This window comes from Mustela lutreola, chromosome 1 (genome assembly GCF_030435805.1).
Source record: "Mustela lutreola isolate mMusLut2 chromosome 1, mMusLut2.pri, whole genome shotgun sequence".
Classification (NCBI taxonomy): Eukaryota; Metazoa; Chordata; class Mammalia; order Carnivora; family Mustelidae; genus Mustela; species Mustela lutreola.
The window spans coordinates 167290235-167310051 of NC_081290.1; the positions used below are offsets into that span (position 1 = coordinate 167290235).

Genomic DNA, 19817 nt, shown 5'->3' on the forward strand with positions numbered 1-19817 from the left:
CGAAAAAGAAAAAAAAAAGAAGAAGAGAAGTGCTGGCAAGAAGGCGGAGAAGCTGGAACCCTCCTGTATTGTCGGTGAGAATGTAAAACAGTGTGGCTAAGGCAGCAAACAGCTCGGTAGCTCCTCAAGAAGTTACACACGTACAATTACCCAGTTCTACGTCTAGGGGTATGACACCGACAGAACTGACAACAGATGTTCCTGCCACAACCTATACATAAATGTGCACAGCAGCGCTGCTTGTAACAGCCAAAAGAGTATATACCCAACGTTCATCAACTGATGAATGGATACATAAAATGTGGAAGGGCCTCTTACACAACCATAAAAAGGAATAAACTGTTACATGCTACAACACGAGTGAAGTCTGAAAACATTCTACTCTCAGGTTAAAGGAAGCCAGACGCAAAAGGTCACATGTTATACAATTCCACTGATATGAGATGTTCCAGAAAAGGCAAATCCATAAAAACAGAAAGTAGATTCATGATTGCCAGGGAATAAGGGGAGGGGAGAATTGGAACTAAGAGGTTTATTTTTCGGGTGATGGAAGCATTCTGGAATTAGACAGAAGTGACGTATGTACCATATACACAGTAAATATACTAAAAGCCAGAGAAGAGTACACTTTAAAATGGCAACTATTATGCTTTGTGAATTGTATTTTGATGAAAAATGAAACAACTTAAATATCAACAAGTTAAATGCTAGGATACATTAAAAAAAATCCAAAGTAACACTAATCACAGGAACAATGGAGTAGCTACATGAATTTCAGACAAAGCAGATTTCAGAGAAGGAAAATTATCAGGCATAAAGAGCAGCATTACATAATGATAAAGAAATCGACTGACCAAGAAGACACAATTATCCTTAACGTATGTGTGCCTGATCAACACAGGTGAGAGACAACCTAACAGAACTGCAGGGAGAAATAAACAATTCCATTATCACAGCTGGTGACTTCAACACTTCTCCATCATTAATGGGCCGATCCAGCAGCAGGGCAACAAGGATTTGACAGATGTGGACATTCAGTCCAGATATGGCACACTTAACACCACCATCAATTACCGTACAACAGATGTACACAGACAATTTCGCCCAGTAATAGTGCAACACACATTCTTCTTAAGCTCATATGGAACACTCATCAAGACAGAATAATTCTGGGCCACAAAACACAACAAATTTTTAAAAATAAAAATTATACCAAGTATGTTCTCAGACCGCAATGGAATTAAAAATCAGTAACAGAAGATAGCTGAAGAAGTCCAAAATACATGGAGATTAAATGACACACTTCTAAATGACAGGAGACCAGTCTCAACAAAATACAATGTAGCAAAATGAGTGGAATGCTGCTTAAAGGGAAAATACAGTACTGAATGCAAATATTAGAAAAAAAAGATTAAAGTCAATAATCTAAGCTTCCATTTTAGGCAACAACAACAAAATCAAATCTCAAGTAAGGAGGGGCTCCTGGGTGGTTCAGTTGGTTAATCATCTGCCTTTGGCTCAGGACATGGTCCTAGGGTCCTGGGACAGAGCCCTGCATCAGAGCTTCCTGCTGAGGGAGGCTGCTTCTCCATCTCCAATTCCTCCTGCCTGTATTCCCTCTCTCACTGACTCTCTCTGTGTCAAATAAAATCATTAAAAAAAAAACCCTAAAGGAAGTAGAAAAAAATAAAAATTAGAGCAGAAATCATTGTAATTAAAACCAGGAATTTTTTTTTAAATCAATAAACCCCAAGTCTGTTTCTTTGAAAACATCAATAAAACAGATACACCCTTAGCCAGGCAAACAAAGAAAAAAAGGTAGAAGACATAAATTACTAATATCAGATGAAAGAAGGGAGGGCTACTGCTAACAATCCCAATCACTGTAAATTCAACCAAACATTTATGGAATACTACACAATTCTCTAAAATCTCTTCCAGAAAGTAAAACTAGAAGGAATACTTCCTAAATCATTCTAGGAGATCATTATTACCCTGACACCAAAACCAATACTACAAGAAAAGAAACTACAAACTAGTATCTCTCATGAACACAGACACAAAAATCTTCAACAAAAATTAGCAAATAAAAGCAAATACTATATTAAAAAATTATACACCAGGATCATGTAGGATTTATTCCAGGTATGCAACATTAGAAAATGTTCAACATTAGAAAATCAATGTGATCCATCATGTCAACAGAAAAAAAAATCACATGATCATATCAATGAAGGGAGGAAAATAAATATTTAACAAAATCCACACCTCTTCATTATTAACCCTCAGGAAACTAGGAATAGGAGGACTTCCTCAACTTGATAAAGAATGTCTCCAAAAATCCACAGCTAACATGATATTAATACTGAGAAAATAGAAGACAGAGAATCAAGGCAAGGATGTCCCTCCTACTACTACTATTCAATACTATACTGGAAGGCCAAACTAATGAAAAAAGGTAAGAAAAGGAAACAAAAGGTATACAACCTGGGAAAGAATAAAACTTTGTTCACAGATGACATGACTGTCTACAGAAAATACAAAGACTTCACACCCCACACCCTCCTGAAACTAGTCAAGTGATTATAGCAAGTCTGCACAATACACAGTTAAAATACAGAAGTCAATTGCTTTCCAATGATGTATCAGACAAAGGGCCAGTATTCAAAATTTATAAAGAATTTATCAAACTCAACATCCAAAAAACAAAAAAATCCAGTCAAGAAATGGACAGAAGACATGAACAGACCAAAGAAGACATCCAAATGGCCAACAGACACATGAAAAAGGGCTCCACATCACTCAGCATCAGGGAAATACAAATCAAAACCACAATGAGACACCACCTTACATCAGTCAAAATGGCTAAAATTAACAAGTCAGGAAACAACAGATGTTGGCGAGGATGTGGAGAAAGGGGAATCCTCCTACACTGTTGGTGGGAATGCAACTCTGGAAAACAGTATGGAGGCTCCTCAAAAAGTTAAAAATGTAACAACCCAACGACTTAGCAATTGCCCTATTAGATGTTTATCCAAAGTACACAAAGTGATTTGAAGGGGCAAAAGCACCCCGATGTTTATAGTCAAACTATTGAAAGAGCCCAGATGTCCATCAACAGATGAATGGATAAAGATGTGCTATACACACACACACACACACACACACACACACACATTACTCAGCCATCAAAAAGAACAAAATCTTGCCATTTGCAAGGACATGGATGGAACTAGAGGAAGACAAATACCATATAGTTTCAGTCACATGTGGAACTTAAGAAACAACAGATGAATATAGGAGAAGGGAAGGAAAAATAGAAACAGGGAGGCAAATCACAAGAGACTTAACTACAGGAAACAAACTGAGGGTTACTGGAGAGGGGAAAGTTGGGGTAACTGGGTGAGGGGTATTAAGGAGGGTACTTGTTGGGATGAGCTCTGGGTGTTGTATGCAACCAATGAATCACGAAATTCTAACAATGAAACTAAAAGTACACTAAATGTTAATGAGATTGAATTTTAATTAAAAAATTTAAAAAGTCAATTGCTTTCGTATATACCAGCAATGTACAAGTGGAATTTGAAGTTAAAAACACAAGACCAGGGGCGCCTGGGTGGCTCAGTGGGTTGAGCCGCTGCCTTCGGCTCAGGTCATGATCTCAGGGTCCTGGGATCGAGTCCCGCATCGGGCTCTCTGCTCAGCAGGGAGCCTGCTTCCCTCTCTCTCTCTCTGCCTGCCTTTCTGTCTGCTTGTGATCTCTGTCTGACAAATCAACAAATAAAATCTAAAAAAAAAAAATAAATAAAAAAAGCACATTAATTAGGCTTATAAAAAAAAAAAAAACACACAAGACCATTTACATTAGCATACCAAAAAAAAATTAATACTTAGGTGCAAATCTAACGAAATATGCACAAGATCTATATGAGAAAAAGTATAAAATTCTGATGAAAGATAACAAGCAAGGTAAGATGTGAAATGGAAAGAAGTCCATAATCTTGGGTAAGAACACTCAATACTGTTAAGAGGTCAGTTCTTCCCAAACTGATCGACAGACTCAATGCAATCCCAATCAAAATGCCAGGAAGTTATTCTGTGGATACAAAATTGTTGACTCTAAAATTTGGATGGAAAACTGGAAAACCAAGAGTCCAGGAGTAGTCAACAAAATATTAAAGAGCGGGGAAAAAAGGAAATTGAGGATTGCCACCACCCAATCTCAAGACTTACTATTAAAGCTATAGTGATTAAGACAGAAGTTGCCTGGCAAAAGAGACAGGTGCTTGGAACAGAGTGGAGAACCTAGAAAAACATCCACACACACAGGCAAAGGCAACTCAATGGCAAGGACAGTCTTCAACAAATGGAACCGAACAATGGGACATTGATAAGAAAAAACAAACAAATGAAAAGAATAAAAATAAACTTTTCACACCTTTCACAAAACCTAAACATAAAATGCAAAACTTCTTAAAGATGACATAAGAAAAAAATGTAGGGATCCTTGGATTTGGCAATGACTTTTCAGATATAAAACCAAAAGCATGATCTACGAAAGAAAAAAATTGATGAGAGGGACTTTGTTAATATTAAACTTCTCTGTAAAAGACACTGTTAAGAGAATGAAAAGACGGGACGCCTGGGTGGCTCAGTTGGTAAAGCAGCTGCCTTCGGCTCAGGTCATGATCCCAGTGTTCTGGGATCGAGTCCCACATCGGGATCCTTGCTCTGCAGGGAGCCTGCTTCACCCTCTGACTCTGCCTTACACTCTGTCTGCCTGTGCTCACTCTCGCTCGCTCTTTCTCTGACAAATAAATAAATAAAAACTTAAAAAAAAAAAGAGAGAGAATGAAAAGACCAGTCACAGAGTAGAGAAAATATCTGCAAAACACATCCATGGTAAAGGACTTAAAATAAGAAATATAATATAAAGATGTCTTAGTAGCAACAAGAAATCAAACCTAATTTAAAAATGTGAAAAGAGCGGTGGCTGGGAAACCCAGTCAGTTAAGCATCTGCCTTTAGCTCAGGTCCTGGGACTGAAACCCACACTGGGCCCCCGGCTCAGCGAGGAGCCTGCTTTTTTCCCTCTCCCGCTGCCTGCTGCTACCTCTCCGTATGCTTGTGCTGTTAATAAATAAATAGAATCTTTAAAAAAGGAAAAAAAAAAGGATCTGAAAAGATGCTCAACTTTGTATGTCATTAAGAAATTGCAAATTTAAACAAGGTACTATTACATATCACGTAGAATATAAAAAATCCAAAGCACTAGTAATACCAAATGCTAGCAAGGATGTGGGACAACCGAACTCTCATTCACTGTTTGGTCAGAATGCAAAATGGGAGGCACTGTGTGAGACAGCTTGGCAGTTTCTCACAGAACTAAACACATTCTCACTATAAGATCAGTAATTGTGCTCCTTTGTATTTACCCAAAAGAGCTTAAAACTAGTGTCCACACAAAAACCTGCACACGGATGTTTACAGCAGCTTTATTCTCTGAAGTGCCAAAACTTGGAAGCAATCCAATCTCCTTCAGTAGGTGAACAGGTACACTGTGCCACACCCACACAACGGATTACTCAACAATTAAAAAAGATGAATTATTAAGCCACAAGACTTCGAAGAACCTTAAATGCATATTGCTAAGTGAAAGACCAGTCTCAAAGACTAAATACTATATGATTCCAACTCTATGGCATTCTGGAAAAGGTAAAAATTAACCAACATTTTTATTTTTATTTATTTTTTAGGTCATCTCTATACCCAATGTGGTGGCTAGAACTCACAACCCCAAGATCAAGAGTCAGATGCCCTAGCACCTAAGCCAGCCAGGTGCCTCTGAAAAGGTAAAACTCTAGACAGTAAAAAGATCCCAGGCTGAGGGGTGAGCGAGGAGGGTGCAGAGAGAGAAGAAACAAATAGATGAGGTAAAGGGTTTTTCAAGGCAATGAAACTAGGCTGTAAGATACCAACAGTAGGTAAATAACATTATACATTTGTCAAAACCCACAGAACTATAGAAAGAGGAGTGAACCCTAATGTAAACCATGGATTATTAATTAATACTGTATCAATGTTGGTTCATCAGTTGTAACACATGTACCACAACAATGTAATACATTAATAATAGGAGATAGTGAAGTTAGAAGAAAAATATCTTCTCTTTGTACTCAGGGGTATTTCCTATCTGAACCCAGTTAAAGTACAAATCCCCCAAAAGGCCAGAAGTTGGGAGATCACAAGAGGTGTTGGAACACAGGAAAATAAATGAGCAAACCAGACAAGCTGCAGGTAATTAAGAACCATTAACCATCAGAGAAGCAGTGACATCACTCAAAATTAAAACCAAGTAGAGTTTAAAAGTTTAGCTACTTTACTAACTAGCTGCAATCAGGGATGGCAAACAAAGACTAATTCAAAGTAACCTGGGAATTAATCATTTAAAACTTACCAATAATCTGAAATTAGTAGCTTTAATGCTATGAAAATTACATGGAATTTGGAAAGATTGAAGTTCTCTAAGCTGCCAAGAAGTAAAACACTCCTTCCCAGATACATGGACTTATAAAATCACTATATACTATCTCCACGAGAAGCAGAATCCCCCAGAACCATCACTCTGTAATGATGAGAAGTACTAAGAGGGCATATGAAATTTATGAGCTCTGCCCTGAAACATGTCCCATTTCATCGAGACAAGAAACCAAAATAGTTAAGCACTAATCTGCACACTACATAGGGGTTGAAAGACATAGAAAGTTTGTGTGAGCTCACGTACGTGTGTGTTTCTAACCATTCTTGAAAACAATGGACAACAGAGATGAATAAATGTCCCTGTATATCCCATAAATATTCCTCAAATATTTATCATGCAACTCCAGTTCTGCTCTAAGACCTGGGGACACAGTCATGAAAAGAAAAGACAAGGTCTCTGCTTTTAAGGAGCAGATATTCTAATGCAGAAATGAGAAAATAAATATGTAAACAAACATTATATTAATGAACAGTGATCAAATAGTGATTAATGAATAGTGATCACAGCTAAAAAGAAAACAGGACACAGTAAAGGTTGAGTGACAAATGGGATGTATTTTAACTTGGATGAACCAGAAAATATAGAACAATGAGTTGAGATCCAAATGACACAAAGGAGCTAGCCACAGGAAGTGTGGGAAGAGTGTTCCCGCCCAAGGTATCAGCATGTATACAAAAATGTCCTTGGAGCTCTTCCCTCCAGCGCCTGCTCTCAAATCTCTGACCCAGCTATGTGGGGACATAATCTAGGACTTGTGTCTCCCAAAACTCATTCTAAATCTTTGTTCGGTGATTAAATTATTCAAGCTTGAGAAATTAAAAACATATGCTAACAAGATTTTCCCACCATCTACAGAGAGATCATCTTAAAAGCATCATGAAATAGTAACACTGAAATTCTAAAAAATTTCTGTTCTAACATTTTAATCAATTTTATATCAAACTCCTTTCTTGAATTTATATACCTATTTGACATATTTATGAAGAGACAAAAAAAAACCCCTACATTCCGTAAATGTATTTATCCATCTAACAAATATTTGAGTACCTAATTACACTCTGTTCCAGCTGATTCCTTCTCTTTATCTCTGTTTTCCCCTCAATTTAACACCAATCATAATCTATTTAGGCTTTTAGTTCGCTTTTCCAAATTAATTTCTTGAGCTATTTAAAGGAATTATCCAGTGCTAGAGTTCTCAAAACTGGTCACACATTAGAATTACGTAAGGAACTTTTTTTTTTTTTTAAGATTTTATTTATTTATTTGACACACAGAGAGAGATCACAAGTAGGCAGAGAGGGAGGGAATCATGCTCCATGCTGAGCAGAGTGTCCCATGCAGGGCTCGATCCCAGGACCCTGAGACCATGACCTGAGCTGAAGGCAGAAGCTTAACCCTCTGAGCCACTAAGGCACCCCCTCACCTGAGGAACTTAAAAACAAAAAGCCCAAAGGGCACCTGGCTCATTCAGTCACTGGAGCGTGCAGGTCTTGATCTCAGGGTTGTGAGTTCAAGTCCCATGTTGGGTATAGAGATTACTTAAAAAAAAAAAAAAAAAGAAAGAAAGAGCTCAAGCCCCAGTTTTGATTAATTTGTTTAAATGTTTCAAGAAATTTGATGCTAAATGTTGTAAGACTAGTTAAATAACAAAAAGATATATTTACATAATACTTCTTGCTCTCAAATTTTGAACAAAGAACTTACTAATAATCAATAACTTAGTAGGCCAACATTTTATTTAAATAAGTTTTATGGTACTACAAAGAGTGAATTAGAAAATCAAAAGCAAGGAGAAATGGGCATGGTGTGAACATGGGGAAGCAAGAGAAAGCAAGAAAGTATGTGACCGGGAAGCGAATGCTTAGCTCTGAGATCCTTCTCCGAGAGAAGGACAGATTAAAATCTGAAAAGAAAGAAAAGAAGGTTCCCATGCACTCAAGGAAAGAGAAGTCCCCCAACATCCCTCCTGCTTTTTCCAATATAAACACACAGCTGGGCCGACTTACCACATCCTGGTTGGTACTGACTTTATCAACTTTTCTATTTAGGCCAAACTTGACCGGTCAATGATGGACGGGCTGTGTCCAAGGTACCAGATGTACAACTGACTGTGTAATGGCTGAAACTGAGAAACCGGGGTGAAAGTATCAAGAGGCTCTAAGGATTGCAAAAGAGCCAAGATTCAAACGATTACCATGTACACACAAGACAAACTATGCAGATGACTGCTCAGTACGGAAGTAATTCAGAGTGTTACACTGTGGCATCAGCTGACCCAGACCCAGAAGATTGCTGGAGTTCCCATCATGGACATCTCTAACCATATAGATGACACTGAGCAAATGCCAGATGATGATGGAGCCCCTCACTCCTATGTCTTAATAGAGTTCCTCAGCTCTCCTTTACCAACTTTTCTTATTGCCAGTTGATACAAGCAATTCTCCTTACCCAGTTCCTCTGTTCTGAGCTATGGCTAAAGACACTCACGTTTTTATGTTTTGAAACTGATTAACTTGTACCATTTTACTTTTTGTTGCATCTTTTTATAAATCAGATGACCGCTCACAAGACAAAAAAAAAAAAAAAAAAAAAAAAAAGGAATGGAAAGGAAAGATCAAAAGGGAGGACAAAAACAACAAAAAAGCAGTTCTTTTTTTGCCGGGAACCCTTCTTACAAGTGCCAATCAGATAAACTTTATCTGATGTTACATCGTCACAACTCCTCTATCATCAGGGAAAGTAGTTCACATAAGAAAATTTCTCTATAAAATGAGTTCCAGGCTTACATTCCATATTTGGCTAATTAGAATTTCATTATGATGTCTGTCTCAAACTGATGCGGAAGAGAATGGAATCTTGTCATCAAGACATGACATCGAACTAAGAGCCCACAGGGTAAGCACTCAGCTCCTGTGATACGAAGACAGCTCCTGGGGATGGGCGACCCTGGGCAACAGTGGCTGACCTGCGGGCCTGCAGCTATCTGCCGTCTGTCACTCTTCCCTCTTCCTCCTCTGTCAGCTGCTATCTCCAGCTGCTGTCAACAAAGTCCACCTCAAACAGCCATCACTTCCCTCTGGTCCCATTTACCATAGCTAAGCTCCAGGCCAGGCATCCAGATCACCAGCCCTGTGGGAACTTCTTCTAAGGTAAGAGGTGGCCCTATTGGTGAAATGCAGGTGCCAAGGCATGTGGACATTGTGCCATCTTCTGCGCTATTCTTAATGTTCTAATTGTCCCACTTCCCTCAGTTCCCACCTGTGGCCTCAGGAAAGGAACATATTACAGTAGGATTTCCAAGGACTGATGCGTGGGGGTCAGGAGATCTGGCCTGTGATTGGCCCCAACTAGCTGTGTGGCTTTAAAGGGAGTGATCACACCTCAGGCCTCAGTTTCCTTATCTGCAAGCCAGGATGGACTAGAGTCTTTTCAGAGGAGCCGGCAAAGATCACATAGATAAGCACCACCTCATTATACTAACAAGCAAACAGAAGGCCGGAGGCGAGTGATTTGCCCCAAGTCAGACATAAGCAGGCAGAGAGCAGAGCCGAGGATGGGACCCACATCTGCAGGTCACAGCTAATCAGCCAGCACAGTACAAACAGATCTGAGCAGCTGCTCATTCTTCCCCTTTTCCGTTTTGTCCATCAGAATGCATGCTCCCTGCAAACAAGGACACACAGGACCTGCTGCCTGTCTCAAAATTCCCAGTTCACCCAATTAGAACAGGGAGGAGCCTCAAGGACTTACCCCCCCACACCCACACACGTTTCTTTTACCTATGGAACATGAGGGTACATACATTCACAGTCCAGAGGGCTCCTGCCTTCACTTCTCATGGAAAAGGTCTTCATGTGCCTACCCGGGGTGCCAACGAAGCCACAGGTTCCAGAGAGGAGCTGACACAAAGAAGTTCGAAGGAGGCAGACTGGCTCAGCACAGAAACAAACTGTCTACCAAGGAAAACTACCCCATGGGGGACTAATTCTCTTTGAAATATGTTCGAGTGCATGGGAAAATGGTTTTTCAAGAGCTGGTGGACTGACCAGTCACCTGGTACATAGAAGATCACATCCGCATTCTGACAAGAGTGGCTTGCCTGCAGTGTAGACCAGGGGCCAGAAAGACAAGGAAGGCGCATGGAGACTGGGTGAGAAGCTTCTACGGTGTGATGGCAAGGGCGCTCTGCAAAGGTACGAGAAGAGATGGAAAGATGTATATGGACTCAAGAGGTTTAGGAAGCGAAATCCACAGGACTTGGTGTGACAGACTAGATTTTGGAAAGGTGACAGAGTAGGAGTTGACTTCTGGTTTCCCGACTCCAGGCTAAACGGATGAAGTGTTTACTGAGAGAGGCAATAGAATAAGAAAGGTGGTTTTCAGTGGAGGAGGTGCTCATGAATTCCGTCTTGAACCTGATGAGTCTAAGGGCCACAGACACATCCGCGAAGAAAGGTCAGCAAGTCCGATACACAGAACTGGTGCTCAGGAGGCGTGTGGGCCAGAGACAGGAATCTGCCTTACCTGCTGATAGGTGGTCATGAAGCTGCACAAAAGGTCATCTAGGGAAAGAAAGGAACACAGGGCTGAGCCCATAATTAGCATTCAGTGGCTACCAGGAGCATGACTTTGCACAGGAGGCACATCAGAGAGGTAGAAGAAAGACAGGAAGCAATGCAGAGCATTTGGTCTACTGCGATGTCGAGTAAAGAGACAGAGAAAGGTCAGGTGCTCTGACTTAGAAACGGTTTTGGTAAGAACTCTTTAGTGGAACGACAGGGCCTGAAGGGTGGAAGGTGGGAAAGTCAAGTCAACCCCTGAGCACTGGCTGTGATGCGCGACAGTGACAGGACAATACGTAGAGGTGGGGCAGTCAAGTGGGAGAGAATCAAACAGGAGCGCATGATGGGAAGGAGTGCAGGGGAGAGGATCCTTGCAGGCTCCTGGAAGGGCGAGAGGGCATGGACTCCGAGCCAGAGTGGAGACTGAACCCGAGGAGGAAGGAGAGCCCCTCTCCATACCAGGCGAGGAGGAGAAGGGGACAAATACAAGAATGGGATCATGATCAGCAGGATGGAGGAGGTCCCCTGGGATGGCTGCTAATTTTTCTGTACGACTGGAGATGAAGTCATATGTTGAGATGGAAGAGGAAGGCTACATGTGATGTCAATAGCACACCCATGTAAATGGTCTAATTTATCTGTTATGCCACTTTCTCCCCCTACTACCAATACCTTATGTCCTGCTCATCTATTATTTGGCTGTCAACCCAAAGGATTTTCATATTTCTAAGCCGACAAAGTATGATGTTGCCAGTGCCTCTGCCCCAGGTGACCCTTCCCCATCTGCCATTCCTGCACTTTGATCACCTACCTCTTTTGCATACCTTTCCCCTTCTATTTCTCATTAGATCTCATAAACATGACTTTTTAAGTAGTCTCCTGCCACCAGTCAGCTCGAACTCAACAGATATGACCATGCAACTTCCTGCTGTAAACCTGGCTGCAGCACTACCGTGAAGACTGCATCAACGTGGACCCCTCAATGTATGCAGTGTCCAAGGTGCAACCGCAGCCCCACCCCATCTCCCTTTCTACCATCTCAGTCTCATTCCAAAATGTGCCAAACAAGACAACTATGTAGAAATACAACCCCGACAGCAAGCTCTCCACTCATTTCTGCCTCGGAACTGTAACTTAACAAAACATCTCTCTGACGGAAACACAAATTGCAAATAACCTTTATCTCCAGCTCCCACATAGAAGATCAATACCACTTTACACAGAACAGCTGTTCCATGTATTTTCCTTCTATGTATGAAAGGGTCACGTTCATTAACACTACAAATTGTACATTATATTCAGAAATGTCAGAGCCTTGAAGGAATATGGAATTGCTGGCATTCTAGCCACTTTCCCAGTTTGCTCTCTTCCTACCTCTAAGTCCTACTTTAGAACTGCTATTTTGAGATTTCTATTTTCCGAAGCTGCTTTGACCAAAGGCATTCTGTCAGCTCAGAGTGAGAAAGATGGCAGGGCGAGGAAATGCGAGAAAATGCTAGTGTTAGGCCCAAAGAAAGCCTGACGAAGTCCAAAGACAGACAAGCTAAAGAGACTTCCGTGCTTTGACATTCTTTAAGTCTGTGTGTGTGTCTTTTCTTCTTCCAATGACCTCTCTCCTCATCACGTGTCCTTTGTTAACAAAAGGTTTCTGGATCAAAGAATTCACTCTGTGCTCTCCTTCAGACACTCCATTCAATTTACACCTTTTATTACAGTGGCTTAACATCACCATACAAGAACAAGAGTACAATATACCTTCGTCTAGACATCCCTACATATGAAAAATGATATGGCCACACCGCAGAGGATCCAGACATAAGCACTTTTAAAGCCAGAGTTTGGGAGATGTGATCTGAATGCAAGTATCAAAAAGGAACTAGCTGGTTAACCCAAAAAAGAAAAAAACATATTATGACTTGAAGCCATAAAAAAGTAAGAAATTCAAACTCTTTTCAGAATTTTAGGTACCTACAGAGCCAAAACTTTTTAACACTGAAACCAGCTACTAAATCCCAATCCTTAGAAATTAAACATATACGTTTGATAGTTTAAGTACAGACCCAGAGGGATACAGAAAACAGATAAAGCTCCTCCTGGCTCTGATTCAAACCTTGGGACATTTTCAAGGCTATGTCTGATGAACCTTTCCTGTCAGTAAAGTCTTGACAGTTTAAATTTCTATTCTGTAAGTTTATGTCCTACAGTTATCTGCTGCCAGCTTCAGGCTGACCTCACCAAGGGAATTAGGGCAACTTTAGAAAAGGAGCTTGGTATGCTTTGTAGTACTGGACCAGAACCAGTAAGGACAGTACAGTCTTTCAGATTTCTCATTCCGGGAGCTTAAGACGAAAGTCAGGCATAAACGTTAGGTTAAGTGCCTTTTTGACCCGATTCCTGGTAAGTACGTGCGTTCAGAGATGTGTTCAATGCACACTCAGCTTCTAGGCACAAAGCACTGGGAGGCTTCTGTCAGGCCGGGGGAGCGGCAGTCTGACTGTGCCGCACGGTACCAGAGGCGGGTCCTATGGGTCCGGGGCTTTTACGTTTAGCTCAAAACCACTTGCCCTGAACTTTCAGGCCTTTTCATTCAATGTGCACGATTTCACAGGAGTGCTTTCTCCAGGCTGCACCTCGCCCACCCGAGGCCAAGAGACTCACTGCGAAGTGCAGTGAGGTCCTCGCCGAGGACCCGTCCGGGGCGGGGACGGCCCAGGAAGCCCGCAGGAGAAGCCCGAGGAGAGACCCCGGAGGGCCAAGGAGGGCAGGCCACCCACGGCCGGCTCCGGGAAGCAGAGCCCAGGCGTGCACCTTCATGAACTCGTCCTTGTCGAAGCAGAGCGTGTCCGGCGCCTTGGGCAGGTTCATCTTACTTCTCTCTATCCCGCCAGTCGCCGCCTCTCAGCACCGACACTTGATCGAGGAGGAAAGGTAGGAGGCTGCGCTCCCCAACGCTATGGGTGAAGCCACGGCGTTTCCACCACACAGAAGGCACCGCTTCCTCCAACATGGCAGCGCCCTCTCCCGGCCAATGAAAGAGGACGCCGCAGGCCCGCCTCCGCCTGCCTCCGCCAAGAGAGGCGTGCGGGCCGCTGCTGTCGAGCCAGCAGCTCATCCTGCCCCCGAGCGGCGGAGGGCGACACTACAACCTCGCCTACGTTTCTGCAGGGCAGCCCCGCCGCTGGTTATGCCAGGTTTTTTGGAGAGGGGAGGGCGGGGAGGGTCAGGGGCGCTCCCTCCCCACCTCGCCCTTTCCTTCGGAAAATCGGCCTGCGAACCTCTTCCAGGACCTTCTCCCGAGATTGTCCCGTGGGAAGCATAGCCGTGGCGGGATGCTGGCCCTTTACTTCTGCAGCCGGTTGTCCAGAGAGGGGGGCGCGTCCGGGTGTCAGGCCTCCGGTCCCCGTGCGCCGCCGCTGCAGCCGCCTGGGTGCGGAGGCCTCTGTGGGAACCCGGCTTCCACCCTTAGCCCCGGCACCCACCCGCGAGCGTGGCTTCTCCCCCGCTGAGCTTGGCTCCAGCGATCTGTAGGGAGGAAGGTGGTCAGCTGGCCGCCTCGGGTCGTCTGGGCAGCTCCCAGCTCCACTTCAGCTCACCTGCGGGGCGGCCACAAGTTTGGGTTCTCAGAGCTCTTAAAGAATCACCTCTCTACCGGCCGGCCGACAAAACGCAGCGGACAAGTAGATGTGCGAGCATGTTTATGTCCAGTCCGCTCTAGAATGGGCGGAATCGTGTGTTTGTGGCTAGCGTTGGTTCGATCGCCACACCTGCCCCCAATTTCCGAGACCCCCTCCTCCTCCTGCCATCTACCCCACATTTATTTTCAGATTTTTCTTTCCTCTTCCCTTGCTCTTTCTCCCACTGTCCTCCCCTTTAGTGGGAATGTCATGGTCAAATGATGATTCATTTCTCTTTTTTTTCTCCGTGAGACTCTGACAGCTCAAACCACAGATCGCACGCGCACCCTTCAGGCTGCAGCTTTGCTGTAATAGCCCAGGACTGGGCTGCTCCTCCCAATGCTGTGATCTCCCAGAAATAGCAGGAGCAGTCCTTAGAAAGGGATGGGACACAGCAAGACAATGGCTTACAGTGAGTCTTGCATTCGAGTCACTCCAAATGGGAAACTGGTCCCTTTTTTAAAAAAACGTGAGTACAGGGATGCCTAGGTGGCTCACTTGGTTAAGCAGCTGCCTTCGGCTCAGGTCATGATACCAGCGTCCTCGGATCGAGTCCCACATCGGGCTCCTTGCTCAGCAGGGAGCCTGCTTCTCCCTCTGCCTCTGCCTACCATTCTGTCTGCCTGTGCTCGCTCTCCACCTCCTTGATAAATAAATAAATAAATAAAATCTTTAAAACCTGAGTACAGAATCTGAAACAATACATTCCCTAGCAGTGGTCCTGGCAAGGCCTTGTTGAGGAAAACGTTCACAGTCAATATCCAGAGACTATGACAGGTAGGATGAGAGCTGGAATCTTATTTGGAGAATCAGAATAAATTGCCAGGGGAGCAACTATGAAAGTGCATTCTATGCCCTGTTGTGGTCATTTGGATCTAGGGAATGAAAGCCTCATTATTTGGTCTTTGTTTGTTTACTCTTATTTTGAAAATTCTCAAGCATACAAAAAGTGTATAGAGCAGAAGGATCCCGGCCCTTCCAAGTACTTATCACTCTGCTTCCCCAACTGTTTCATAGGCCCTCCTCCTTCTACTGCCCCCAAAGTGCCTGTATTTTTGTTTTTGGGGAAGAGGGGAGGTCTGGAATATATTTTAAAGTAAATCCCAAACATCACATAATTCCCTGCTCCCCAAATACCTTGGTTTACACATCAAAGAAGGAGGAGGAAGAGGTGGAGGAGGGGAAGACTGAGAAGGAGGAGGGATGAAGAAGAGAGTTTTTCACACAGGCCCACTATGCCAGAATCAATAGGTCTAATAAGCTATTCTGATTGGCTCTGAGAGGCATGACTTTTAGCCTCTCAGACTTTTAGGGCCACAGTGCTAATAAGCGACAAGGGCAAATTCAGGCAGCATAAACAGCAAGGCCCACACTCATCACCAAGGCACCGAGGGGGGGGGGGCAAGGGTGCCAGACCGACGGAACAAAGTTGTCTGGGAACCCCACCTGCCCTAGAAGTCCAGATGAGCGAGTAGTTGAACTGTTTTTTACCTTCATTGTCATTCCTTTCTGAAATTATTGCCGGCCTTTGGTAAAGACATGAACCTGAGCTTGTGCAGCGTGGGGTACTGATTTTGGGGTTGCTGAAGAGAGTAGGTGCCAACAAAGAATGAAAATCCCTGCTGCCTGTTCTCCTTCCGAGAGTCAGGAGGGAACAGTCAAAACCCCATACAGTGCACTGCCACTTGGTGCCCTGGCTGTGGCAGTGGCGTGGCCCACCAAAGCCAGGAGCAACAGGCAAGACCCAGACCCCAATGCTAATGGAACACCCTGGGGAGGACGAAGGAAAGGCAAAGAGTCAGCAGAAACCTTCCCAAAGGACTTTTCCCTCATTTTCATCTGGGAGCTGACATTCAGCTGGTACACACCCCTTCAGCCACACAAAGTTTGGTGACTAGCCTCTGGCCAGAACCTGCTGTGTGTCTCCCTACCCTGAACCCTTCCCAAGATCCCTACCATGGTTTCGCGATCCAGGCACTGGGCGTGTAACACTTGACTCTGCAGGGGTCCCCGGGCCAGCTTTTGGTTAGTTAGTTGTCCGCGCTGTTAAAGATTTGACTACTGTTACATGTTTGACTCTCATCTTTGGTGATGGTACCTATTTCATAGGAAATAGAAGCTGGAATCCAGGAAACAGGCTGGAAGATGAAATTAAAAAGTGGATACAAAGCTTCTAACAGAGCCAGACACAATCGGCGATCAACTATATCCCAGTCTCTCCCCTCTTCTCTGATCTGTACTTTCCTTAATGAGGAATGAAACTTTAAGTTGACTTTTTTTTATCTTCAAGTCTCTCTCTCTCTCTCAATTCCCTAACTTGCCTCTCTTGCCTTCGTTTCATCCTAGAGCTTGTGCCCACGACTTCTTTTCTAAGTAAATATTAACCCCCTTTGACTCTGAATCTCTGGAAAATTCTCAGTTCCCTATTTTTGCTGGCACTGTGACAGGTCCCCATTTCTCCTTCCCACTCCTCTCTATTTATAGTTTTCACATTTTTTTTTTTTTTTGGCAGGTTGGCTACAGAACACTCAAAAATTGCAAAGAGAAATATTGTGTTCTAGAAATTCGTCCGAGCATTTTTTTCCAATATCGTCCTTATGCTCTTCTGATCCTCTCTTGAACTGTTGGACTAAAGCAGCTGACGCTTCCACCAGCAACCAGAGTCATCCTGTCCACTACTGTGGGAACAGAGGGTTTCCATTTGGAACTGGAGACTGAGCCTCAAGTCTGGTGTCCCTTTGGTGCCAGGATAGCAGGTATGGGATGGGTGGGACATGGAGAACAAGCATCATGGTAGAGGTCTCCATTCGACCAGGAAATCTCACAATGAGCCAACAGGTCCATTTCAACATCTTCTGTATTTTCCTTATAACCTGTTTCATTCCAGAGTGGATTTGAGGTCATGTAGTTTGATTCTTAAATGTTTCCCTTTCCAACCGGAAACAGACTCATCCTACGGGCTCCCAAATTCTGCCTCATCTTCCTAATCAGTTAGTACCCCAAATTGGGTATGATAGTGCCAGAACATTCTTCCATGTGTATTTTATAACAGACTGATATTTTATTAGTTTTTTTTTCAAACTAATAAGAATGATAAGGGTAACTTTTCTTTCTTTTAAAGCATAGGCAAAATCACGAAAGACATTGAAATGAACCTAAAAGATTATAGTGTCTTCCAAGGGAAAACAGGTGATGTCTCATGTACCCTTCTGGGCTGACCAATTCTATGGGATATTCTGTGCCTTTCTTGTCTTTGAGCTATTTTGCAACTCTATAGATTGTACATAATTGATGTAGATGCAGATGATCTTGTCTAGCTATATGTAAATGAATTTTGTCCACTGGAAGTACAGTTGACCCCCTTTCCTTTGGTAGAAGGCAGTTTTGCATCCATTTGCATTCTATTTGCATCTATCAAAGCAAATTCCTTTAAGTATTACTGATTGTATATGTGTCTGCCTTGAGATTCTTGCTTGAAGTGGTGGTAACATCTTAGTGATTCCCGAACTAATGAATGAATTAAACAAAATCCCTTCAGGCATTCATCTCATATTTGTAAAATGGTCCTTATTTAATCTTTTCGAGAAAATGATACACTAGCAAACCATGACAAGATTCTGGTAAATGAAAAGTGCAATGAAATCAATTTGGAATGAATTTTAGAATTACCTTCAATGTAGCCCACGCTATGCCAGAGGCAGAGAATGAATGAATCTCAAAGACATGGCTTCTGGCCCCCAGAAGTTACAATAATCTGTGTCAACATTGGCATGCCTGAGAAATGCATGTGACATTCCCATGAGGGTTTCCCCGGGGGTTCAGTTAACCTTTCTCTTCCAAGCTACCCTCTCTTGATCGCCGATTGTGTCTGGCTCTGTTAGAAGCTTTGTAGAGATATCAACTGTGCCCTTGGTTTCAGCTCCCATTCCCTAGCCAACATCTCTCCCACTGATACATGACCATCTGTTTCTTTCCTACCCACCAGGCCCGTGTAACTGACTACCTACTCATGCTATTTCACTGATTCCCACCTGTGCCTCAAAACCCAGCATGTTCAAAACTTGATTCATCATCGTTTGTGAAAGAATGGCTTATCCTCTTTTGTTTTGTTTCTTTAGAAAGGATTCTACCAATGCCAGCGGCATGCACCAGAAACCAGGAAGGAATCATACAGCTGAGCCAACCTGCTGTACTTTAAAACACTTGACCACAATTCTCCAGTGGATACTCAACTCTGGCTTCAAACTCCCTTGTCTCTCCGGTGATTTTGCTTTCCCTCTAATGGATGACCGTTTCACACCTTCAAGACTTGCCTCAACAATCCCTACCCCCACCTCTTCTGAACTATGTCACCTCACTCCCAGCTCCTGTCCTAGGGATGAGGGAGCAGAAGGCAAGCTTAGGACAAAGCAGAAACTGGCACCCTACACCCTCTCCCCATGCCATATTTGTAACATTCCTCATGCGCTCCTGGCTGCCCTAAAGGAAAAACGATGCTTAACTGATAGAGATCCCAGTCCTGCAGGACAGGAGTCTCCCTCCATCTACGAATGTCCTAGCGACTTACAAGGCAGGAAGAAGCTTTCTCATCAATAGCCTGACTTCCAGACACCCATACCTCAGTTTCCGGAAGCCCTAACATCACCCTCCCCTCCATAAAATTGAGGGAGGCTAAGGGGGAGGTAAGTGTAATAAAACTGAATTTCTTCTAAGCCCAAAGCCCACTGACAAGGATGTGTGATAGGAGGAATGTAACATATCTCCAGGAAACTCCCGACTGTCTTCATGCTTTCCCTCATTAGAGGCAAAAACAGCCTTGACTTGACAATAACCAGGTCTCCCTTATCCTGAAATTCTTCTTTAGCATATGACAGTCCTTCTGGACACCCCCTTTGTCCTCACCTTCCTCAGCTCCCAGTCAACCATGCCTCTGTCTGAGCAGCTCTTTCTGCCCCTGGGTCCTGTCCCTGTGTTTTAATAAAACCACCATTTGCACCTAAGACGTCTCAAGAATCCTTTCTTGGCCATCGCCTCTGGACC

At 43.3% G+C, this 19817-nt stretch overlaps 1 protein-coding gene and 1 long non-coding RNA gene across 15 annotated transcripts in view; one reads left to right on the plus strand and one right to left on the minus strand.

Moving 5' to 3' along the window:
* The window catches only part of LOC131834376 (conserved oligomeric Golgi complex subunit 2-like), a 37773-nt gene extending 23525 nt beyond the window's left edge, over nt 1-14248 (minus strand). For 3 of the 14 annotated variants that reach the window (XR_009354828.1, XR_009354826.1, XM_059178971.1), the window contains exon 1: nt 13762-14143. Coding sequence is in view for 2 of the 14 variants with exons in the window: in XM_059178971.1 (XP_059034954.1) it covers nt 13762-13968 (207 nt within the window). In the remaining 12 variants the exon portion in view is untranslated. Of the gene's footprint in view, nt 1-13761 lie in introns of all 14 variants that reach the window. The other 11 variants (XR_009354847.1, XR_009354842.1, XR_009354840.1 and 8 more) reach the window with 9 other exon arrangements.
* A 4561-nt stretch (nt 14249-18809) lies between these two features.
* On the plus strand, nt 18810-19569 carry LOC131834429 (uncharacterized). Its single transcript, XR_009354866.1, has 2 exons — nt 18810-19038; nt 19142-19569. It is a non-coding gene; the product is annotated as an uncharacterized LOC131834429 (long non-coding RNA).
* The last annotated feature ends 248 nt before the right edge of the window (nt 19570-19817 follow it).